Genomic DNA, 25000 nt, shown 5'->3' on the forward strand with positions numbered 1-25000 from the left:
CCCGTCTGTTTCTCTCTCTACCCGTCTGTTTCTCTCTCTACCCGTCTGTTTCTCTCTCTCTCTCTCTCTACCCGTCTTTCTCTCTCTACCCGTCTGTTTCTCTCTCTACCCGTCTGTTTCTCTCTCTCTCTCTCTCTACCCGTCTGTTTCTCTCTCTACCCGTCTGTTTCTCTCTCTACCCGTCTGTTTCTCTCTCTACCCGTCTGTTTCTCTCTCTACCCGTCTGTTTCTCTCTCTCTACCCGTCTGTTTCTCTCTCTCTCTCTCTCTACCCGTCTGTTTCTCTCTCTCTACCCGTCTGTTTCTCTCTCTCTCTCTCTACCCGTCTGTTTCTCTCTCTCTCTCTCTCTACCCGTCTGTTTCTCTCTCTCTACCCGTCTGTTTCTCTCTCTCTCTCTCTCTACCCGTCTGTTTCTCTCTCTCTACCCGTCTGTTTCTCTCTCTACCGTCTGTTTCTCTCTCTCTACCCGTCTGTTTCTCTCTCTACCCGTCTGTTTCTCTCTCTACCCGTCTGTTTCTCTCTCTCTACCCGTCTGTTTCTCTCTCTACCCGTCTGTTTCTCTCTCTCTCTCTACCCGTCTGTTTCTCTCTCTCTACCCGTCTGTTTCTCTCTCTACCCGTCTGTTTCTCTCTCTCTACCCGTCTGTTTCTCTCTCTACCCGTCTGTTTCTCTCTCTCTACCCGTCTGTTTCTCTCTCTCTACCCGTCTGTTTCTCTCTCTACCCGTCTGTTTCTCTCTCTCTCTCTCTACCGGTCTGTTTCTCTCTCTACCCGTCTGTTTCTCTCTCTCTACCCGTCTGTTTCTCTCTCTCTACCCGTCTGTCTCTCTCTCTACCCGTCTGTTTCTCTCTCTACCCGTCTGTCTGTCTCTCTCTCAGAGGGTCAGGCCGGCGTTCAGGGAGAAAAGAGGAAGCGAGAGGTGGACGACGAAGGCGAGGATGACGAAGACGATGAAGACGACTAGTCCTGGTCTGTGTGTCCTGTTTCTGTCCTCCAGCGCAGAGACAGACAACAGGACCGAGTGTCTCTGCTAGTCTCCTTCAGTCCGTCTTTATTTTTAGATAATATATAAGAAGATTTTATCAGAACTTCAACCTCAAGAGTCCACGTGTTTCCCTTTAAAGACCTGGTCCAGGATCAGTCTGTGCGGTTTAGTCCGTCCCCCTTCTCCACATCCTGAACCTGATCCTCGGCCACACGGTCTCACTGGCAAAGAATCCACCAGCCGAAAAAGACAGAACTGAGAAAAAGGTCCCGCCCCTCCGCGGACTGACTTCCTGTCGGCAAAGATGTTTCAGAATGATGTCACTTCCTGTCTCCACCATCAGCTGGTGTCCTAAAGAGCCTCCTGACGGAGTCCAGGTCCGACTGCAAGACTTGTCTCTTTAGACATAAGGAAACGGGAGGCGCCAACCGGACTGATCCAGATCAGACCAATCCAGAACAAATCTGCATCAGGACCACTTGGTGCAGGTCTAGGAGATGTCTTGTATTCTGCTCTGGGCTTCGGACCTGCCGTCTTAGACCGTAACCCAAGTCTTGATCCACCCGTCATAGATGATCTCAGTGAACCAGGAAGTGAAGAGTTCACGGGGGGGGGGGGGCGTCCCAAAGTCTTCAGGATCTTCCGTCCCGTTCTGAACCTTCTAGTCTCTGAACTGATCACGTTAGAAACATGCGGACCTGGTGCAGCTCAGGTCCACGTACCCCCCAGTGTGTGTTTGGTTTGTTCTGGGGGGGCATTAGTTCTGATCCGTTTGTTTTTCTTTGGAGCGACTTGTTTCTTTTGTTGTTTTTGTCCCTGTGGATACTGTTGGCATCACGGGAGACCCTGAACGCCTCGCATCGATTCGTTAATGTTTAGTGTTTTAAATAACGAGCGTAAATAAGAGAACTTTTGGTTTTAGTCGGGACGCGGCCGGCGGTCTCCTTCACCGACCCGCCGTTAGCGGACTTCCTGTCTTTAACCACGAAGACCAACGCTCTGACTGAATACACAAAAAACAAAAAGGTCGGAATTCAACGTATTCACTGTTTTGTTTTTTTTACCTAAAATAAAACGTCAACATTTCTTCCCGGAGACTCAGCTGCTCGTCCTCAGACCCACCGTGGTGTCATGCTTCAGGCTCCGCCCCCTGTGGTGCGTTCAGGTGCCTCTCGAGTCCGCAGATACAAATGCCTGAATACTCAAAAACTCAGATTCTGTCCAATCACATTTCACCCTGTTGGTCACATGACCTGTGCGAGCTGGCAGGGATCACCTGAACGCATCGCTGCAGTGGATTATGGGATACTGAAGGGGGCGGGGCCTGAAACGTCTGATTCAGGTGTCGCTGCTCTGCGTGGGATTCTGCAGCTTCTTACTTCCTCTAGTCGTGTTTCAGGAGATGGAACCCGGCAGGATCTAGATCACGATCTCCTGACGAGTCGGTTTGATTCTGAAGAAGCTCAACTCTGACTTTTAACTAAACTGCTGTAAAGTTTTAGCTTTTCTCTCGTTTTACACTCTTAAAAACTCAACGCACCGCTTGTAGATTCTCACGGCTGAAGCAGGTTGAAGTAGTACTGTAATACTTCAACGTACAAGTACATACATCGTGTATTTAACCTCTTCATAATATATAATTATATTTAATCATCTTTAAACTCTGGAACGAACACTTTCACGTCTGTTGACAGTTAGAAGTGACAGCAGCTCGACCAATCAGAGCCCTGTGGGCAGCTCGGGGCGGGGCTTGTGTGTGTGTGTGTTAGCTTAGATGCTACGCTAGCATCAGCTCCATCAGAGGATGTCATTCAAACACTGAACGTTTCTATTGGTTCTTCTGGCTGCTGTAAGAGCTTGATTGACAGCTGGTTCATCCAATCACCTGCCAGCTATTCCTCCTGCAGTCTATTGAAAAGTGGGCGTGTTGTGTTTTTAGGAGTGCAGAAGGTTAAAGGTGGCGTCGGTCGGTTTGAACAGTTTTTTTTTTTTAAGGCAATATTGTAAATAGACTCACGGCTCAGTTTTCAGGTTTGTTTTTATTTTGTAATGATTTTAAATAATTTGACAGATGTTTTGTTGTTTTTTTGCAGAGGTGATAGTTGACCCCCCGTCTTTTACCTCTGACCCTGCCCCTCTCCTCGGGGGGGGGGGGGCTGTGTTTGACTTTGTGTGATGTAACTAAACATATTGAGGGGTTTTAAATAAAAAAACTAAAGGAACAGGAAGCTGTGTTTTTAAGGAGAAGTTTGGGGGAAATCAAATAAAGAGGAGGAGCTCTGAGGAGGCGGAGTCTCTCAGGACGCGCTGGGAGGCGAGCAGCAGGGTTCAGAAACCCTCGACTCTACAGGTGAGTGTCAGCAGGTGAGTCTGAAACATGAACCAGAGGTTTTATCAAAGTAACTCCATCTGACGCAGTGTTCTGTGCTGATGGTGGCTGTGGGTTTAAGATAAGATCAGATCATCCTTTATTAGTCCCTCAGTGGGGAAATTACAGGATTACAGCAGTGCTGCTCACAAGTAAATAAATAAAAGATAAAAATCAAGTAATATAATAAACTAAACAGTAAAACAGTAATAAAATAAGACGGTAAAGAAGAATGTTAAATATACCAGTATATACAGAATATACAGACGGAATATCCAACACTTAAACGTATTGGACATTGCACGGATTAGATATTGCACCAGGTGAATGAATTAGAGTGATCAGAAGTGTTCAGTGTGTTCGTGTTCAGTGTGTTCGTGGTCCACCGAGAGCAGTTTGTTGTGCAGCCTGACAGCAGCGGGGAGGAAGGACTCGAGGTACCTCTCCCTCAGACACCGGGGTGAATCAGCCGGAGACTGAAGGAGCTGTTCAGAGCTGCCAGAGTGTCCTGCATGGGGCGGGAGGCGTGAGAGATCATCCTCATCGCCATCATCCTCCTGTCTCCCACCACCTCCACAGTATCCAGTGGACACCCCAGCACGCTGCTGGCCTTCCTCACCATGTTGTCCAGTCTCCTCCTGTCAGCTGCCGCGATGCTGCTGCTCCAGAAGACCACTCCATAGAAGATGGCTGATGCCACCACGGAGTGGAAGAAGGTATTCAGGAGTGCTCCCTGCACCCCAAAAGACCTCCGTCTCCTCAGCAGAAAGAGTCTGCTCTGTCCTTTTTCATAGAGAGCGTGAGCGTGGTCAGTCCAGTCCAGTTTATTGTTCACGTGAACACCCAGGTACTTATACGACCTTACGACCTCAATGTCCAGTCCCTGGATGCTCACCGGTGTCGGAGGAGGGCGTTTGCCCCGGCGGAGTCCACCACCAGCTCCTCGGTCTTGCTGGAGTTGATGTGGAGGCGGTTCCGCTGGCACCATCCTAAAGAGTCCTGGTTTAGTTCCCTGTATTCTCTGTCATCATCGGCGGAGATGAGGCCGACGATTGCAGAGTCGTCAGAGAACTTTTCCAGGTGAGAGAGCATCTCTGCAGCAGGAAGATGACGGCGTCGTGCACCCCGATGCCGGACTGGTAGGCGAACTGAAGTGGGTCCAGGGATGAACTCACCAGAGGGCGGAGATGGGCAAGGACCAGCCTCTCCGGGGTCTTCATCAGGTGGGATGTCAACGCCACCGGCCTGTAGCTGTTGAGGTCCTTGGGCCGCGGGTTCTTTGGTACCGGTACCACGCAGGATGTCTTCCATAGCTGTGGTGCTTTCCCCAGCCTCAAGCTCAAGTTGAATACGTGCTCCGCTATCCCGCACAGCTGGTCTGCGCAGGATTTGAGGAGCTTTGAGCTGATGCCGTCTGGACCCGTGGCCTTCCTCGCCTTGATCCTCCTCAGTTCCTTCCTCACTTGGTTGAGGGACACGCTGGGGGGTGGGGTGGTGTGTTGGAGTGGGGGTGGGGTGGTGTGTTGGAGTGGGGGTGGGGTGGTGTGTTGGAGTGGGGGTGGGGTGGTGTGTTGGAGTGGGGGTGGGGTGGTGTGTGGGGGTGGGTTGCTGGTCGTGGAGTGCAGAGTATGAGAGGTGTGGAGGGGAGCAGAGTGCTGTGGGAAGGGGGGAGGTAGAGGGGGGTAGTAATCCACAGGGGATGCAGATGATGGGGGTTGCAGCAGCAGGGAGGTCTGGGGGGGGGGGAGGGGTGGATGGCTGGTCAAATCTGTTAAAAAATAAGTTCAGCTCATTCACCCACTTTTGGTCCCCTCAGGCTGTTGGTTGGGCCCCTTGAACCCAGAAAATCGCCGTGAGGCCCTTCCAGACCCCGACGGTGTTGCGTGTGTGTGTTGCGTGTGTGTGTGTTGCATGTGTATGTATGTGTTGCGTATGTGTGTGTGTGTTGCGTGTGTATGTGTTGCGTGTGTTGTGTGTGTGTGTGTTGCGTGTGTATGTGTATGTGTTGCGTGTGTGTGTGTGTGGCGCGTATGTGTGTGCGTGTTGCATGTATATATGTGTGCTGCATGTATGTGTGCGTGTTGCATGTATGTGTGTGTGCTGCGTGTATATATGTGTGTTGTGTGTGTGTGTATGCTGCATGTATATATGTGTGTGTTGCGTGTGTATGTGTGTGTGTTGCGTGTGTGTGTGTTGCGTGTGTGTGTGTGTGTTGTGTGTGCGTGTTGCATGTATATATGTGTGCTGCATGTATGTGTGCGTGTTGCATGTATGTGTGTGTGCTGCGTGTATATATGTGTGTGTGTGTGTTGCGTGTGTGTGTATGCTGCATGTATATATGTGTGTGTGTGTGTTGCGTGTGTGTGTATGCTGCATGTATATATGTGTGTGTTGCGTGTGTGTATATGCTGCATGTATATATGTGTGTGTGTGTGTTGCGTGTGTGTGTATGCTGCATGTATATATGTGTGTGTGTATAAGTCCTGCATGTAAAATACAAAAGTAACGACATTAAATACTACTTCTATAAAGTACACATTGAGATTGATATTCATCATTTATTAGTGTTGATATAAAGTGAGAAGAGGTTTGGACGGACGGACGGACGGAAGGACGTGTGATGACTGAGAGAATCGTGTGAATCATTTATGGAACTCTGAGTTGAACACGAATCATCTCCGTCAATAACAGATACACGCGTAGACCGGGCAGCGTGGTGACTTGAGGTAAATGTGACTCAAGATATTCCAGATTTACTTCTTCAAAGTTTCAGGTCCGACGTGTCGGCTCAGATATTAGCATGCTAGCACAATGCTAAGCTACGCTAACCATCCTTCATGAAACGAAGAGAAAGCGGCTTTATGAATAATGTCAGACTGAGACACGAAGACACAGCTGCAGATTAGTCATACACACACACACACACACACACAGGTCAGTGAGCTGGCATGCAGAGCAGATGTGTGTCCTACTAACTGATGAAGCTCACTCTGGGCTGTCGGCCAATAGCGCAGCTGGATCCGTGGATCATGTGACGAGAGTCAGGCGAGTGATTTAAAGAGATTGTGAGTGAAAGACGTTTGAAACATTATTATTGAAGACATTAAAGAGGAGAAATAGTTTCTTTCTTATTTTATTTTGATGTGAAGACGAAGATGCTTGAAACTGAAAATAAACAGTTTTTTTGGCTCCATTTACCCACAATGCATTGCCGTATACAGCAATTCAAACATCAATATATAAATCTTCAGCAAAAGAAAAAGATGGAACATTTAAAATAACTTGTTTTTATTTTTTTAAAGTTGTGAATGTGCTTAAAGTTTAAAATAAATAAAAGTACATTTGTTGAAACATCACGGAACAGAACAATGAAACTTTAATACGTCTGAACGACAACATGCCCGAAACCAACCGTGAGAACAAACGTGAATAATTAAGTTAAGAATTAACATGTGACTCATCAGCTGATGATTGGACGACGTTATTCACAACTAAGTGCAAGTTTAATATTTAAAAACAATCATTTCTAATTGTTTAAAATATCAGAAACGTTTACATGATTTCCTCACCGTTTCAGTTTTGTTCTATCTTCATGAGATATTATATTAATATAATATCTTCATGAAATAATATTATGCTAATATATTAATATTACCGCTCTAGAGTCAGATATTACTTCAGACACACTGAAGGTGTCAGACTGTGGGAGGAGTCACAGCGGTAGCGTTGGAAGACCTTTTCTTTGTTTCTTATTCACTTTATTGCTTTTTCTCTCTTCGTGCTGTTGAACATTAAACTTCCTGATTATTCTTGTAGTTTGTTAAAACTCAGAGTTAATGATTCTAAATGTCAACAGAGCCCGAGGAGAGATTACTGACGCTACGACGACCTCAGACAATTCATAAGATTATTAACAGAATGTCAGACAGGAAGACATCATATATTAACATATAAATCAAGTAGGAAACGGATATTAAAAGTCTTAATAACACCGTGCTCGTGGGAAACGTAGTGCTCTTCAGTGCCTTCATGTTTGTGTCTTATTGAAAAGCTCCTTATTGTATAAACGTTGACATCTTTGCTTGAGAACAAAAGTCTCTTTTTAATGACAGTGAAACCCTGAAGGTCTCACGTGAGGAAGTCGTCTTTGGAGTAAACAGAGAGGCGCTTCACTTTCAGCGATAAAAGACGAAGAAGAAGAAACGTGCAGCAGCGTTAGAGAAGCTGGTGCCTCTCCATGAAACCGTTAACTCAGATTAACTGCGTCACAGTGACGTAGAACAAGAGGAGCAGCAGCGAGAACCTCCCGGGAACATCGCTGCTGTCAAAACAATTCCTCATTCTTCAGTGTTTCCAAGCGTCCCGCCGTCGCTGGAAGACGGAAACATTTGAGGAACAGAATAAAAAGTTTGTTTTGCGTGTGAGCACGCTGGCAAACGCTGCGACTATTCATTGAGAAAATTAAATTTATTTGTCGGAGGAGATCACGGCGTCTCGGACTCGTCGTCTTCGGGCGATGTGGGCGTGTCCTCCTCGTCTGCTGCCGCGGTTGCCGTGGGCGACCCAGCCGCCGCCGTCAACGCCATCTTCTCGTAGGTCCTCCTGCGCTGCCGCCGCAGTGTCTGGCTCTGCAGCTCCTTCACCTCCTGCAGGACCTCCTGCGCCTCCTTCCACGACGACACGGCCTCCTCCAGGAGGCGCTCGGCCTCTTCGCGCCTCCGATCCACCTCCAGGTGGTCCTCCGACAGCAGGGAGGGAGGTGAGGAGGGCGGAGGTGGAGACAGGCGGTGTTTGTCGGGGGGTTTGGACGCCGGTGACTCGAAGGATCCGGAAAAGCTCGGGGAGTTCTTCTGACTCGGAGACGGCGACTCCTTGCTGCTCCCCGGACGCAGAGAGTCGGTTTCACTCCCTCGTGGTGAATCGGATCCTTTAACCTGAGAGGAGTCGGATCCTCCGACGCTAGGAGGTGATTCAGACTTCTGGACGGGAGAGTCCTGCTCCTTGCTGGGACAACAGGAGCAGGACGGTCCCTTGAGTTTTGGTGAACGGACCGTGTCGGAGCTCTTTCCCCGAGGAGAGTCGATCAGACGAGGTGAATCTTTCAGTCGAGGAGAGTCGTTTGCTTTCGTGGCGGGCGAATGGGATCCTCTGGATCGAGGGGAGTCGGCCCCTTTGGAGCGATTCTTCTTGGCTTTGGATCGAGGAGACTCTCTTCCTCTCAGACGGGGAGAGTCTTTGCCCCTCAGGCGAGGAGAGTCGCTGCTCCTGCTCCTCGGAGATCCAGACAACCTGCTGAAGAGGACAACAAGAATCGGTTAAACGTGAATCCTACTTGGCTTCACAACGGATTTCTTTTGAGAATTAGCTGCAGACATTCAATGTGTCGGATCATCGAATGGTGCCTAGAATTCAAGTTTCAAAAGGTTCCAAAAACCCTTTTTACGCAATGATTTGCCAGGTGAAGGCAAACCTGGAGTGAGGAGAGTCTGAGCCCCTGAGGTGGTGGAGGCGGGGGGAGTCGATGCCCTTCAGGTAAGGTGAGCCGCCTCCTCGTTCTCTCTCTGCTTTGGCCTTCTGCAGCTCCTGTGAATCACAACATCAATCGTAAATTACATCCCATCCATCAATTTCTGCATTATTTGCTTCTGGCGACTGAACTGTCAGACGAATTAGAAACCGAACGAGCAAAGCTCAATGAACTCGTGGACGAAGGCGTCGTACCTGCAGCCTCATCTCCTCCAGCAGCTCCTGAGCTCTCTGCATCCTCTGAGCGATGAGGCTCTGCAGCTGACCGACCGGCTGCACCGAAGCCCCGCCCACTGCCTCCTCTCCAGTCGGACGGCAAAGAGCCGAGCGCAACTCGGAGCGAATCATCGCCGGTCTGAGTAGGAGGAAGGAGGGTAAGAACAACGGGAATTAGGAAGAATGTAGTTTGTCAGGTGAAGATTTGTTGGTTGTTTTATTATTCTGTTGGCTCACCTGGAGGAGAGGGCTTCGTCCATGGAGGCACAGCGACTTCGGCCCTGCATGCTGAACCTCTTCCCCGGCTGAGGCGTTTGAGACTGAGCCGTAAGGACCTGAAAGGCAACACAAGTCTGTTTGTGTCTGTGGTTCAGTCATAAGTTGAGGGGAGGAGGGGGTCCAGGTTTAAGGGTCGATCAGACCAAGACTCGTCTCAACAGGAGTGTCCGCTGGCGTACCACAACAAGGATGAAGGGTCTGACTGCCCAATGGAAAGGCCAGTCGGGCAAAACAGCTGATGAGCCGGTGGAGCGGGCTGTGCGTCCGCTGCCAGGCGATCAAACGTAAATGACGGGAAAATATGGATTCAATGCAGACATTGAGCTCCTGCTATTGGAAGAGGAGATGGGGAAAATGATATAGTTGACCACAGTTAAATATTGCTAATATCCGTTCCAACCGCATCTACCGGCATCACAATAGGAAGTCGGCGGTAAAGTACTAAAGCCCGCCCTTTTGCCACAATTTGATTGGCTTCCTTGGTTCAGGTGACATTGATGAGCGGTGCGACTCGGCGCCTGGTGCTGAGAAAGAAGATTTTACTTTTAATGTGCGTCTAAAAAACACAGCGGTGCAGGAGAGGTCTCGTGTGATCGGCCCCTTTAGAAACGTTTGCAGAGTAACACCTTCTACGAAACCAATGGACTGATATTACTTCCGGTCTTGAGCACAGTTGATTCAACAAAGGTTCGAGCTTTAGGATATTGAGTGATGATTCACGGTCTACAAGAATCAGAATGTTAAAGAGTTTCCCAACCTGCACCTGCTGGGTCTGGTGGACCTTGGAGGCCTCCAGGTAGGACTGTTTGCCCCAGGACAGCTCGCTCCCCCTGGGCAGACTGCTGGTCTTCACCTTGGGCTCCTTGGGGGCCGCCCGCAGCTTCGACACATCCGTTCCGGCTCGCTGACGAACTCCGACCCCCCAGGATCCGATGGCGGCCACCTGTCCACAGGAACCCCCCCTTTGCAGGTCGACCTGGAAGTTCTCCCAGGATTCCCGGGAGTCGTAGTCCGGGGAGAAACCGTCCTCCTCTGCAACCAGGTCGAGGGTCAGCATGCCATGGGAGGAGGTGGACGCCTGAGGGGTGAGTGACACAAGATGGTGTGATTTAAAGAGATGTTTGAACAAGTTAAAACGGGAGAAAGATAAACGAGACATGCCAGTACCACGGCCATGAGGTGTCCTCTGGTCGGCAGCCGGCGGCCATGAGGGATCTTTGCCCGGTCTCTGGTGGGATGAACCAGCGCACTGTCCTCCTCGATGGTCACCTGGACAGAGACATGGACACGGATTCTAGTGTAGGAGATGGTGTGAGAACTGAATCTAAGCCTAAGGACACCTGTGACGAAGCTAAATCAAAGGTAGATTGGAAGGCTAAGTAGGCTTCTTAATGAGGTATCTAACCCGTTATCGGTGTTATCGAGGTTTACGACCAACACGCCGCCTTTACCTCGTCTAAAATGCGGTTCTTGGCTTTGATGATTGCCACATTGAGGGCATTGACCCACGATTCCTTTTCCTCCGGACTCACCGCCAGAAACATGAGGTTAGGAACCTGCAAAAAGACAAAGAATTCACTGTGTTTGGTAAAATCCATCCATTAACCGTAACCGCCAATTTAGAGTCCTCAATTAACCTGAGCATGTCTTTGGACTGGAAGGAAGCCGGAGAACATATGTGTACATTTATATTCATATATACGTTAACCATCAGAGTGTAAAAGTGTTACTGACTCAGTAGAACATGCGTTTCTAGTCTCTGATCATGTTTCATTGTAAACAACCAATCAGAGGAGAGCTAGTAGCGTTAGCAGCACCGCTAACGGCTAACCAACAGGAGGTTCACTTCAGTTACACTATGATGCCTTCAGGCTCTGCTCAGTGAACATGAGTACTGGCTGAAGGTACATTATAACTATCATGTGTTCACATGTCATCTGTAAAATGTAGTTTTGGTGATGAACGAGAATAAATCCAGTAGTTTGAAGGAGATGTTTATGAATATGAAATGAGCTGTTTAACTTCATAACACGAGCTCTAAGCTCATTATTATACTTCATTAACAAAACACTAGAAATTACTACAACAAAGTAAAAACCTGATCGGAGACGTGAACGTTGTTTCTGTGAGTTTTCTGATCCGTTGCTCTTCTTCTGTTGCTGCTGTTAATCTTCTGTTTCTAATCTTCTTATTTTCATGGATTTAAAGATTACATGTTTAGTATTAAACAAATAAATAACTTCTGTATTTACGTTCAATAACAGTGAAGCTCATGTTTCATACATTTCACATTTTAATAAACCAGCTGATCAAGAGTTCAGGAACTGCTGCAGCATCGGGAGGACGAGGAGATGCTGGACGTCTTTTTATTTTAAGAATTAGAAATCAGTAAATGACAAATCAGCTGACTTCATCGGTGCTATGATGTCATACGACATGATGTCATCGCTGATGGCCGTAATGAAGCGCAGCGGATTAAACATAAGACGGACATGTGAAAGCGTTTGGACTTTGCGGAGGATTATTCCGCCGTAACTCGTCCTCTGACGGACTAATGGGATTCTGAGGATTAAACCTTTTCATAGAAGAGAAAAAACACACACACAGCTCGACCAATCGGTGCAGTCGAGGCTGGAGATCCACCAATGAGGTGGCAGCGTGAGAGTCAGGTGGGTCGGAGTAATCGGTGAGGACGAACACGGGGGGAGGATGAAGAGGAACAAAGAATCACTAATCCGTGATTCGTGTTCCCCTCGGGATGAACCGCCACAACGTTTCTATTGAAAGTGATGAAAGGCGAAGCGACTCACGCCGTTTCCCGGCTGTCTGCAGCGCAGCAGAGTGAAGCGACTGTGGTTCTTCTTGCTGCGACTCTTTGCTTTCCTCAGCTCCTCTGAGCGCTCGTAGTCGGCCAGGTCGAACACTTCCTGAGCCCTCCGCTCGTCTTTCACCTGCAAACAAACACACGCGCTCGTCACCGAGGGGGAATCGAACCTACGGGACGACGAGGTCACCGCCAAGTACGACACCAATCAAAATATACATGATGTGTAACGATGAACACGGAGGACGTGACAAACACTGAGGTGGGAGTCCTTGAGGAGGATCTAGTGGTCCTTGAGTAGGTTTAAGTGGACCTTGAGGATCTAGTGGTCCTTGAGGAGGTTTAAGTGGTCCTTGAGGAGGTTTAAGTGGACCTTGAGGAGGTTTAAGTGGACCTTGAGGAGGTTTAAGTGGACCTTGAGGAGGTTTAAGTGGACCTTGAGGAGGTTTAGGTGGTCCTTGAGGAGCTTTTGGTGGACCTTGAGGAGGTTTAAGTGGTCCTTGAGGAGCTTTTGGTGGACCTTGAGGAGGATCTAGTGGTCCTTTTAGGAGGTTTAAGTGGTCCTTGAGGAGGTTTAAGTGGACCTTGAGGAGGATCTAGTGGTCCTTTTAGGAGGTTTAAGTGGTCCTTGAGGAGGTTTAAGTGGACCTTGAGGAGGATCTAGTGGTCCTTGAGGAGGTTTTGGTGGACCTTGAGGAGGATCTAGTGGTCATTGAGGTTTTGGTGGACCTTGAGGAGGATCTAGTGTCCGGTTCCATATATGCGTGTATATATGTGTATATATGTGTATAATGTGTGTATATGTGTGTATATGTATATACAGTCAAAGAGAGTACTACTGGGTAATCGTGGTCCTCACCTCTTTGTCAGAGATGTAGAGCTGGTCTCCTCTCAGGACCACAAACCGGTTCCTCCAGAGCTCCCTGAAGATCCCTCGACCGCAGAACTTCCTCATCCAGCCCACTTTGTCTGGCTGCTGGACCGCCTGCTGACCCGAGTCCTGAAGGCCCTGAAACACCAGAGAGAGGGGTCAGAGAGAGACCACAGAGACCAGTAGAGTCTGGACCGAGTCCTGAAACCCCAAAACACAACAACAGGGTCAGAGAGAGACCACAGAGACCAGTAGAGACCAGTAGAGACATCTACATTTTCAGAGCAAGAAGAAGAAGATGATGAAGCAGGACAGAGAGCTGAGGAAGAGGAGGATCTATGGTGAGAGGATGAAGAGGTTCTCTTGTCTGACCCGCTTCATTAAATCAAAGGAAACAGAGAAGAAGAAGTTTGAAGTACTTGTACTTGTACTTTCTACTTCATACTTTAAACTACATCGTCTTACTAAGGTACTCTTCGTTTTATTGCGTTTTTGGGATGAAAGTTAGTAACACGTCAGTTTATGCTCGTTCCATATATACAGTATTTTCAAAATAAAGCTCTGTCTTCACAGCAGACAAGTTATGAAAAACGAACCCGATTAAATGGTGTCAGGACCCTTCAGATCTATCCGGTGACCCTCTGGAGGGCCCCGGCCCTTAGGTTAAGAACCACTGGACTCAACTCGCGGCCGGTGTATAAAGTATTACGTCTTTTTATATTGTTGTACTCGTACTTTTACTTAAGTAGAGTGTCAGAGTACTTCACTGTGACAAGATTGAATGTTTTATTTTGATTTCTTTAAATATAAAAACGGTTTTAATAACTGAGATCAAACTCATTTGTTTTTTACATATTTTGATACTTTTGTACTTTTACTTGAGTCAGACTTTGTACTTGTAACAGAGTATTTGTACGCTGTAGTATCACTGAAGTACATGATCTGCAAACCAGATGCGTCACAAACACACTGAACTCATGAATATTTCAAATGATTCATTTTATGTTTCAAATATTTCTACATATTTATGTCTAAATATATATATTTGCTCTTCACACGTTTCCTGTTAAAAACTCTGACTTGTTATTTAGTATTTGCTGCTGAACATTCATCTTTCCTCATGAAGAACAAACAGAATGAATCTCTTCATTCATATGATGAGCTTTGATTTTCATGCAGCTGCTTCTTAAAATAATGTTTCACACATTTCTGCAGACTCGAATACTCCGAATATGAAATGACTTTATGTGGATGAATGGAGTGGTATCCGGAGTGTATGATGATGTATGATGTAGTATGATGATGGATGATGATGTATGATGTAGTATGATGTAGTATGATGGGATGCTGTGAATGAACGGGATCATATCATATAAAGCGATGAGTCGCTGCAGCTCACCCTTCCTCTCTGGTTGCTCTTCTTCATCCTCCCGCCGCTCCGGGGCTCAGCGGACGATCACACCGACGGGGAGGAGGTTCGGCCCGGGTCCGGTAGATCCTGGTGTCGGTGAATCCGTTGGTCCGTCCGGTTCCTCCTCAGATCCGCGTCTGTTGTCTGAACCGAGGGAGCATCCTCCCCGCGCGTGTGCGTGTGTGCGTGTGTGCGCGCGCTGGCAGATGCTCTCGCTCTCAACACACGTGAACGAGCTTGGACACGCGGACGCGCACGGTAGCCTACATTCCGGTGAAAGGAGCCGACACCGCCATCTAGCGACGCGCGCGCACACCTGAAACAAAGAACCAATCATTTACAGCATTGACTATTAAATATGTAGATACATGTTTTCATCTCTTCCATTTATAAAAATAATGAAAAAGCAGTTTTATGGAATCACTTAAAAACATCGAACACGTTTAGAAGAGAAGATGTTTTGAGAAGATGAAGCTCGTATTTATTGACTGATTCTTCACGTTAAAGAGTTCATCTGCTGCTTTATATTATGTGATGATATCTGCGTTATACATGCATGTAAAGTGAGACACACGTGATCCTTAAAGCAGCGGAGCAAACTAAGAAGCCTCTGTTGCATTAATGTGCAGCTCCTTCCTCAGAGATCCACTGATGAAGGAGGATATTAGTTAGATGAGCGTTTTATAGGGAGAGACTTCTTCCACATCGCCAAGATCCGTCATCACATCACGATGACTTCCTGTACGAGCGCTGTCCATTCTGCCCACAAGGAATCATTTCTTTCCAGAGCTTCTGGAGCAGACATTGAACACCACACTGCCTGTCCCACAGACTGGATGCAGCCTTGAGCTGTTGTGCGAGTGCTGCGTTGTTGTAGTGTCGGCGATGCGGAGAACATGGGGAAAGCCGCTGCATGCCGCGCTGTTGGTCAAGTTGATTTGGCGCTTAATAAACTTACGGATGTGTTCATGACGTCACCATGGCACATATTGTGCTGACTCAGCATTCTGAGTCATGTGTGTGTGCTTAGTGTGTACTTGCTCTCATGTCCTCTTGATGGCTGGTTGCATACATGAGGTTAAAGCACTCATAATGATATGAGTGTTATTAGTACACCAGCACATCATTACTGTAGAACATGATGAAGGTGGATCATGATGAGAACACAGAGAATCACACACTATTGATCTTCACTGCTTCAGTTGATTGAATGTCTGATGATGAATAACACACACACACATACTGATCCGCCCACACACACACAGTCACACTGCTAGTTCTACATGTGATCTACACACACATGTACATACACACATACAGTACATGATGCATGAGGCATACAGCACACATGTCCTCATATTAATGAGTGTCATTGGATCCTCATTGGGCTTGTTTTTATTATTATTCTGAAGAGTTGAGATCATTATTGTCGCTGTAGATCTCATTGGATGATGCATCATGAAGTCTACTGCCAGCAGCACATAAAGACATGTCATGTGATTGGTTGGGCTGATGAGGCATTAAAATGAGCCGCTTCATTTCCAACACTGACGCATTGAACGTGTCTGATGTGTTGCCGTGCTTCTTGTCTGGTCCTCTCAGCGGTGCCGCTGTTATATTTTGCTGTGATTACGGTCTTGACTTCCTCATATGCGTTCATGATCATCTCCTGCTCGTCAGCGGAGAACAAAGAGGCTCTTTCTGTGACTTTATTTCACATTGGACTGTTAGAACATCATGGTTTCTGTGATCCACGCTTCCCCCTTTAGAAGTAGGACGGGCACGCGCAATCATCCTGATCCTGATCGTCTGGGTCGCATTAACGAGACTGTTTGAGAGGATCAGCCTCGGAGAAAGCGAGACAGCCTGACTTCAATCATCTCCTTCATTTAGGCTGCTAAAGGACATTTGATCGACTCAGTGAACCACTACGAGGAACTGGACCTGGACTGCTCCATCGCTCCAGTGGAACTCACACAGCTCTTCAGATGATTGTGGGATAAATCCAGATTCATCAGTTGAGAGCAAGGCTGCAGAAATAATACTCAATACTACACCTTAATACTCAATAATACTCCCAAATACTCAATAGTACTCCCAAATACTCAATGCTCCTAAATACTCAAGTGATGAACACACATCTTTTATTTGAACCTAGAACATTCACAATCAGTCAGTTTAACATGCAGCACAGAACCTCTCACTGAAGGAGGTTTGAACACAAACACAGAAGAAGGAATGTTGTTGTTGTTGTTGTTTTTCGTCTCCATCGACCGTTTGGTTTGTTGATCAGCGCCGGTTGCCAGGGCGACCGCTTCCTTGCGCTCTGTCGGCGCTGTGACTCGCCGTCGACATCACTTCCTCCAGGAAGCTGAGGGAGGAGTCAACGGCAGTTAATAACAATAATCAGAGCTTCATTCATAATGTGTGTGTGTGCGCGCGTCACCTCTTGGTGTTGTGGATGCTGCTTCCTCCCAGGACGATGCGGACTCCAGGTGTGCTGCGGTTCAGGTTGTAGACGGTCAGAGCTTCTTCATACGTGGCTCCACCAATCAGAAACACCATGATGTCCTGAGGCCTGTAACACACACACACACACACACTTTGTACCTGTCTGCAGAAGGTTTAATCACACCCACTGAAGATGAGCCACGTACGAGGACCGGGGCCCTGGAGACAACGCGTGCGCTACCTGTCTCTCAGGCTGCTGGCCCCCAGGTAAGGGAACTGACTGTCCTTCAGTCGACCTTTGATCAGCTGATCCAGAGTGTCGTGAATCAGAGGCTGATGCTGAGTGTACACGTTCTCTACACCCTACACACACACACACACACACACACACACACACACACACACACACACACACACACACGTTATAATGATAGAAAACATATTTAAAAACAAAATATCAAGTCTGTTTTCAAAATGACATCAATCACAACTAAACTGTTTGAAAATGAATATTACGGTAACAGTATTTACATATATGTATATGTTGTACAACATAAACATTAAATATATAAACAGAGGTGAAGAATAAGAAATGCTTTTCTGAATAAAAGCGTGTGTGTGCCTTGAGGCCTTTGAAGAACTGTTTGGTGATGGCGACGGCATCTGTCGGCGTGACGAGGTCACTTCCTCTGACTCTCTTCCCGCCATATTCCACCACCGACTTCACCATCTGAGAAAGAGAGCGAGAGAGAGACACACACACGACTTAGTCAATAAATAATGTGAACAACTTTACATGTAACTTCTGTGAATCAACTGTAATGTGGCACATTCTTTTATTTTATTTATTAAACCAGGTGTGACACCAAGTCTGAAACCAGGTGTGAACCGTCTCAGGACCAGAAAATATTGATAAACCGACCTAAAGCGGGCCAGAACATCAAAATTTAAATGTATTCAGATGATGCAGTCATTTCTAAACGAAAAAAACATTTCCCAGAAGCCTATTTTTAGAATTCGTACATTGTCACATGACTCATGTTCAGACTAAATCTCGTCTCTCTGTTTGGTTTCATTACTCAAGTATTTAGTCGCTGGAATATACAAAAGGAGCCATGTTCTTGTTTTTGTCTATGATTAGTGTTTTGTCCTGATCTCAGCGTCCAATCAGAGCCTGTTTTAGCGATGACGTCATTACCCTGCGGTGCCGCTCGGACACGCCTCTCCGACTCAACTCGTCCATCAGAGCCGGCAGGACGCAGCTGCTGTGGCGCTCGTATCTCAGAGCGTAGAGCATCACGAGGCGCACGGCGTCCAACTCCGACAGACGAGGGTTCTGCAGCAGCCGGCGAACACTCTGAGACAAACGGGACGGACGGTGAGACGTTAAAGACATGAGATGTTATTGCATTTATATTGTAAATTAATATAAAAGGCAACTGACAAAGAACAAGAACTTTCAGTACAAAAACACCAAATAAATCAGGTTTGAAACCGGGTCTGACACCAGGTCTGAAACCAGGTCTGAAACCAGGTCTGAAGCCAGGTCTGAAACCAGGTCTGAAGCCAGGTCTGACGCCAGGTCTGACGCCAGGTCTGAAGCCAGGTCTGAAACCAGGTCTGAAGCCAGGTCTGATGCCAGGTCTGAAGCCAGGTCTGATGCCAGGTCTGAAACCACGTCTGAAGCCAGGTCTGATGCCAGGTCTGAAGCCAGGTCTGAAGCCAGGTCTGAAGCCAGGTCTGATGCCAGGTCTGAAGCCAGGTCTGAAGCCAGGTCTGAAACCAGGTCTGAAGCCAGGTCTGAAGCCAGGTCTGAAGCCAGGTCTGAAACCAGGTCTGAAACCAGGTCTGAAACCAGGTCTGAAACCAGGTCTGAAGCCAGGTCTGATGCCAGGTCTGAAACCAGGTCTGAAGCCAGGTCTGATGCCAGGTCTGAAGCCAGGTCTGAAGCCAGGTCTGAAGCCAGGTCTGAAGCCAGGTCTGATGCCAGGTCTGATGCCAGGTCTGAAGCCAGGTCTGAAGCCAGGTCTGAAGCCAGGTCTGATGCCAGGTCTGAAACCAGGTCTGATGCCAGGTCTGATGCCAGGTCTGATGCCAGGTCTGAAGCCAGGTCTGAAGCCAGGTCTGATGCCAGGTCTGAAGCCAGGTCTGAAGCCAGGTCTGAAGCCAGGTCTGAAGCCAGGTCTGAAGCCAGGTCTGAAACCAGGTCTGAAACCAGGTCTGAAACCAGGTCTGAAACCAGGTCTGAAGCCAGGTCTGATGCCAGGTCTGAAACCAGGTCTGAAGCCAGGTCTGATGCCAGGTCTGAAGCCAGGTCTGATGCCAGGTCTGAAGCCAGGTCTGAAGCCAGGTCTGAAGCCAGGTCTGAAGCCAGGTCTGATGCCAGGTCTGAAGCCAGGTCTGAAGCCAGGTCTGATGCCAGGTCTGAAGCCAGGTCTGAAACCAGGTCTGAAACCAGGTCTGAAACCAGGTCTGAAGCCAGGTCTGATGCCAGGTCTGAAGCCAGGTCTGAAGCCAGGTCTGAAGCCAGGTCTGAAGCCAGGTCTGAAGCCAGGTCTGAAGCCAGGTCTGAAGCCAGGTCTGAAGCCAGGTCTGAAGCCAGGTCTGATGCCAGGTCTGAAACCAGGTCTGAAGCCAGGTCAGAAGCCAGGTCAGAAGCCAGGTCAGAAACCAGGTCTGAAACCAGGTCTGAAGCCAGGTCTGAAGCCAGGTCTGAAGCCAGGTCTGAAACCAGGTCTGAAACCAGGTCTGAAGCCAGGTCTGAAGCCAGGTCTGATGCCAGGTCTGAAGCCAGGTCTGAAGCCAGGTCTGAAGCCAGGTCTGAAACAAAGTCTGAAACCAGGTCTGAAACCAGGTCTGAAGCCAGGTCTGAAGCCAGGTCTGATGCCAGGTCTGAAACCAGGTCTGAAACCAGGTCTGAAGCCAGGTCTGAAGCCAGGTCTGATGCCAGGTCTGAAGCCAGGTCTGAAGCCAGGTCTGATGCCAGGTCTGAAGCCAGGTCTGATGCCAGGTCTGAAGCCAGGTCTGAAGCCAGGTCTGAAGCCAGGTCTGAAGCCAGGTCTGAAGCCAGGTCTGAAACCAGGTCTGAAACCAGGTCTGAAACCAGGTCTGAAACCAGGTCTGAAGCCAGGTCTGAAGCCAGGTCTGAAGCCAGGTCTGATGCCAGGTCTGAAACCAGGTCTGAAGCCAGGTCTGAAACCAGGTCTGAAGCCAGGTCTGAAGCCAGGTCTGAAACCAGGTCTGAAGCCAGGTCTGAAACCAGGTCTGAAACCAGGTCTGATGCCAGGTCTGAAACCAGGTCTGAAGCCAGGTCAGAAGCCAGGTCAGAAGCCAGGTCAGAAGCCAGGTCAGAAACCAGGTCTGAAACCAGGTCTGAAGCCAGGTCTGAAGCCAGGTCTGAAACCAGGTCTGAAACCAGGTCTGAAGCCAGGTCTGAAGCCAGGTCTGATGCCAGGTCTGAAGCCAGGTCTGAAGCCAGGTCTGAAGCCAGGTCTGAAACAAAGTCTGAAACCGGGTTTGAAACCGGGTCTGAAACCAGGTCTGAAACCAGGTCTGAAGCCAGGTCTGATGCCAGGTCTGATGCCAGGTCTGAAACTAGGTCTGATGCCAGGTCTGAAACTAGGTTTGGTTATATGTTAAATATTGTTCTCAGTATGAGCTAGAGAGAATCCAGTATCTGTGTCACATTAAACCCCTCAGTGTAGACCAGGTACCTGTTGGGCGTTGGAGTGGTCGTTCTGACAGGACAGCTCCTGCTCCACCTCCGACACCTCCATCAGCTGACGCTCAGACACCAGCCGGGACAGCTCCCCTACCACCGTCACATGTTTGGACACGGTGCCGGACATCTTCTTAAACTGGGGGTAGTTCTCTACAAAGGCCTGCAGACAGACAGGCAGAGAGAGAGAGACAGGGAGACAGACAGGTGATGCACTCTGAGGACACAGAAAATGTCTGGGGATTTCAACCAGCAACTCTGTCTCTCTGTCTGTCTGTCTGTCTCTCATCTGTCTGTCTCTCAGCTGTCTGTCTCTCAGCTGTCTGTCTCTCATCTGTCTGTCTCTCAGCTGTCTGTCTCTCAGCTGTCTGTCTCTCAGCTGTCTGTCTCTCAGCTGTCTGTCTCTCAGCTGTCTGTCTCTCAGCTGTCTGTCTCTCAGCTGTCTGTCTCTCATCTGTCTGTCTCTCAGCTGTCTGTCTCTCAGCTGTCTGTCTCTCAGCTGTCTGTCTCTCAGCTGTCTGTCTCTCAGCTGTCTGTCTCTCAGCTGTCTGTCTCTCAGCTGTCTGTCTGACCTTCATATCAGTGATGGACTCCAGCTTCTGTTGTTCTTTCGGTTTCTTCTTCTGGAAATCTTCCATCAGGTTTTTAATGTTGGTGCCGATTTCTCCAAAGTTCAGGTACAAGTTCTACACACACACACACACACACACACACACACTAGTTTAATCAATAACAACACACGATCACGTATTGATAGTATTGACTGATGATCGGTACACGTTCTCCGTGTTCTCCGTCAGACTCACGTTGGCGTAGAACTCATCGTTCTCCGCAGACAGAACCACCTCCTTCAGGTCTTTGCTGATCCCCGGAACCCTGGAGAGGTCGATCCTGTTGTTGTTGAGACCGAGCAGCTCGTGGACCATCGCCTGGTATGTCCACTGAGAGAGTACACGCAGTACACATAGTACACATATAGTACACACATGTACTGCTGCTACAATGTTAGCTTAGCTTTGCACCGATCAAACCGGACTCCATTCAGAAAACAAGTATTTTAAAAGTTTGTTTGTCGTTTTGTTGAGAGAACTAACAAAACATGAATTCAGACTTAATAATCTGCATAATTGTGTCGTTATTTTATCGCTCGTGTTACAGAACCCGGTGATGTCACGGCGACGGCGCGCTGCCATTGGTCACCTGGTTGAGCAGAGGCGTGATGGCGTCGTCGCTGCGGTCCAGGATCAGCAGCAGAGGAGGAACTTCTGTCTTCCTGAAGTCAAACAGCTCGTACTCCTTCGTGATGATTTGCTGACGGACAAGAAGTTTAGTCAGAGTTTAAGAGGTTTAACGTCAAGACGTTTAGTCAGAGTTTAAGAGGTTTAACGTCACGACGTTTAGTCAAAGTTTAAGAGGTTTAACGTCAAGACGTTTAGTCAGAGTTTAAGAGGTTTAACGTCACGACGTTTAGTCAAAGTTTAAGAGGTTTAACGTAAAGACGTTTAGTCAAAGTTTAAGAGGTTTAACGTAAAGACGTTTAGTCAGAGTTTATGAGGTTTAACGTAAAGACGTTTCGTCAAAGTTTAAGAGGTTTAACGTCAAGACGTTTAGTCAGCGTTTAAGAGGTTTAACGTAAAGACGTTTCGTCAGAGTTTAAGAGGTTTAACGTAAAGACGTTTAGTCAGAGTTTAAGAGGTTTAACGTAAAGACATTTAGTCAGAGTTTAAGAGGTTTAACGTAAAGACGTTTAGTCAGAGTTTAAGAGGTTTAACGTAAAGACGTTTAGTCAGAGTTTAAGAGGTTAAACGTAAAGACGTTTAGTCAGAGTTTAAGAGGTTTAACGTAAAGACGTTTAGTCAGAGTTTAAGAGGTTTAACGTAAAGACGTTTAGTCAGAGTTTAAGAGGTTTAACGTAAAGACGTTTAGTCAGAGTTTAAGAGGTTTAACGTAAAGACGTTTAGTCAGAGTTTAAGAGGTTTAACGTAAAGACGTTTAGTCAGAGTTTAAGAGGTTTAACGTAAAGACGTTTAGTCAGAGTTTAAGAGGTTTAACGTAAAGACGTTTAGTCAAAGTTTAAGAGGTTTAACGTAAAGACATTTAGTCAGAGTTTAAGAGGTTTAACGTAAAGACGTTTAGTCAGAGTTTAAGAGGTTTAACGTAAAGACGTTTAGTCAGAGTTTAAGAGGTTTAACGTAAAGACGTTTAGTCAGAGTTTAAGAGGTTTAACGTAAAGACGTTTAGTCAGAGTTTAAGAGGTTTAACGTAAAGACGTTTAGTCAGAGTTTAAGAGGTTTAACGTAAAGACGTTTAGTCAAAGTTTAAGAGGTTTAACGTAAAGACATTTAGTCAGAGTTTAAGAGGTTTAACGTAAAGACGTTTAGTCAGAGTTTAAGAGGTTTAACGTAAAGACGTTTAGTCAGAGTTTAAGAGGTTTAACGTAAAGACGTTTAGTCAGAGTTTAAGAGGTTTAACGTAAAGACGTTTTGTCAAAGTTTAAGAGGTTAAACGTAAAGACGTTTAGTCAGAGTTTAAGAGGTTAAACGTAAAGACGTTTAGTCAAAGTTTAAGAGGTTTAACGTAAAGACGTTTAGTCAGAGTTTAAGAGGTTTAACGTAAAGACATTTAGTCAGAGTTTAAGAGGTTAAACGTAAAGACGTTTAGTCAAAGTTTAAGAGGTTTAACGTAAAGACGTTTAGTCAGAGTTTAAGAGGTTTAACGTAAAGACGTTTAGTCAAAGTTTAAGAGGTTTAACGTAAAGACGTTTAGTCAGAGTTTAAGAGGTTTAACGTAAAGACGTTTAGTCAGAGTTTAAGAGGTTTAACGTAAAGACGTTTTGTCAAAGTTTAAGAGGTTAAACGTAAAGACGTTTAGTCAGAGTTTAAGAGGTTAAACGTAAAGACGTTTAGTCAAAGTTTAAGAGGTTTAACGTAAAGACGTTTAGTCAGAGTTTAAGAGGTTTAACGTAAAGACATTTAGTCAGAGTTTAAGAGGTTAAACGTAAAGACGTTTAGTCAAAGTTTAAGAGGTTTAACGTAAAGACGTTTAGTCAGAGTTTAAGAGGTTTAACGTAAAGACGTTTAGTCAGAGTTGAAGAGGTTTAACGTAAAGACGTTTAGTCAGAGTTTAAGAGGTTTAACGTAAAGACGTTTAGTCAGAGTTTAAGAGGTTTAACGTAAAGAAGTTTAGTCAGAGTTTAAGAGGTTTAACGTAAAGACGTTTTGTCAAAGTTTAAGAGGTTTAACGTAAAGACGTTTAGTTAGAGTTTAAGAGGTTAAACGTAAATAGATATTGAAACCTTGACGCTCTCAGCGAGGCGTTTGGACATGTCTGAGGACAGCTGGTATCGGATCATCGGACATTTCTTCAGAGCGAGCAGGACAGAGGTCAGACCTTGAGTACACCGGGACAACATGGAGGGCTCCCAGCTCCGCCCCTACAGGTACAAATACATCAAGATATACATCAATATATATTAACATGGAGGGCTCCCAGCTCCGCCCCTACAGGTACAAATACATCAAGATATACATCAATATATATTAACATGGAGGTCTCCCAGCTCCGCCCCTAAAGGTACAAATACATCAAGATATACAGTATATATTTAAAGAGACAGAATAGTTTCTCACCCTGGCGACACCCTGCAGGTTGAGGGAGAACAGGTGAGGATTTACAGCAATGAAGTCTCCATAAAACTCCTGCACACACACACACACACACACACAAGTTTAACTCCATAGAATCCTTAATATTTTTGATAATCAATTGTTTGTGTTTATTTCGCTGTCGAAGGAACAGAGACGCCCCCTGCTGGTGAGGGACTACAGGTGTGTGTGGGTGCTGTGCTGCTGGACTACAGGTGTGTGTGTGTGTGTGTGTGTTGTGCTGCTGGACTACAGGTGTGTGTGTGTGTGTGTGTGTGTGTGTGTCGTGCTGCTGGACTACAGGTGTGTGTGTGTGCTGTGTGCTGGACTACAGGTGTGTGTGTGTGTGTGTTGTGCTGCTGGACTACAGGTGTGTGTGTGTGTGTGTGTGTTGTGCTGCTGGACTACAGGTGTGTGTGTGTGTGTGTGTGTGTGTGTGTGTGTGTGTTGTGCTGCTGGACTACAGGTGTGTGTGTGTGTGTGTGTGTTGTGCTGCTGGACTACAGGTGTGTGTGTGTGTGTGTGTGTGTGTCTGTGTTGTGCTGCTGGACTACAGGTGTGTGTGTGTGTGTTGTGCTGCTGGACTACAGGTGTGTGTGTGTGTGTTGTGCTGCTGGACTACAGGTGTGTGTGTTGTGCTGCTGGACTACAGGTGTGTGTGTGTGTGTGTGTGTGTTGTGCTGCTGGACTACAGGTGTGTGTGTGTGT

At 47.1% G+C, this 25000-nt stretch overlaps 3 protein-coding genes across 5 annotated transcripts in view; 1 reads left to right on the plus strand and 2 right to left on the minus strand.

Moving 5' to 3' along the window:
* Positions 1-3206, plus strand: part of anp32e (acidic (leucine-rich) nuclear phosphoprotein 32 family, member E) — a 10613-nt gene extending 7407 nt beyond the window's left edge. For both annotated transcript variants that reach the window (XM_079288053.1, XM_079288054.1), the window contains exon 7: positions 878-3206. In XM_079288053.1, coding sequence (XP_079144179.1) covers positions 878-963 — 86 coding nt within the window. In that variant the 3' untranslated portion in view covers positions 964-3206. The remainder of the gene's footprint in view (positions 1-877) is intronic.
* Positions 3207-7836: 4630 nt separating this feature from the next.
* plekho1a (pleckstrin homology domain containing, family O member 1a) lies at positions 7837-14569 on the minus strand (the record flags this gene model as incomplete). Its single annotated transcript, XM_079287454.1, has 10 exons — positions 14468-14569; positions 13057-13206; positions 12184-12324; positions 10825-10929; positions 10541-10642; positions 10131-10451; positions 9332-9429; positions 9074-9233; positions 8823-8935; positions 7837-8644 (listed from the first exon to the last, which is right to left on the minus strand). Exons 1-10 carry the CDS (start codon positions 14492-14494, stop codon positions 7837-7839), a joined length of 2025 nt encoding a protein of 674 aa, XP_079143580.1. The 5' UTR covers positions 14495-14569.
* Positions 14570-16631: 2062 nt separating this feature from the next.
* The window catches only part of vps45 (vacuolar protein sorting 45 homolog), an 11537-nt gene continuing 3168 nt past the window's right edge, over positions 16632-25000 (minus strand). The window contains exons 5-15 of one of the 2 annotated variants that reach the window (XM_079287659.1): positions 24278-24289; positions 23944-24081; positions 21849-21959; positions 21455-21589; positions 21221-21334; positions 20644-20811; positions 18129-18287; positions 17553-17660; positions 17172-17293; positions 16926-17057; positions 16632-16850 (exon numbers count right to left, since the gene is read on the minus strand). In XM_079287659.1, coding sequence (XP_079143785.1) covers positions 16769-16850; positions 16926-17057; positions 17172-17293; positions 17553-17660; positions 18129-18287; positions 20644-20811; positions 21221-21334; positions 21455-21589; positions 21849-21959; positions 23944-24081; positions 24278-24289 — 1281 coding nt within the window. In that variant the 3' untranslated portion in view covers positions 16632-16768. Of the gene's footprint in view, positions 16851-16925; positions 17058-17171; positions 17294-17552; positions 17661-18128; positions 18288-20643; positions 20812-21220; positions 21335-21454; positions 21590-21848; positions 21960-23943; positions 24082-24277; positions 24347-25000 lie in introns of both variants that reach the window. The other variant, XM_079287658.1, reaches the window with a different exon arrangement.

Source organism: Melanostigma gelatinosum (genome assembly GCF_949748355.1).
Source record: "Melanostigma gelatinosum genome assembly, chromosome: 17".
NCBI classification, from domain to species: domain Eukaryota; kingdom Metazoa; phylum Chordata; class Actinopteri; order Perciformes; family Zoarcidae; genus Melanostigma; species Melanostigma gelatinosum.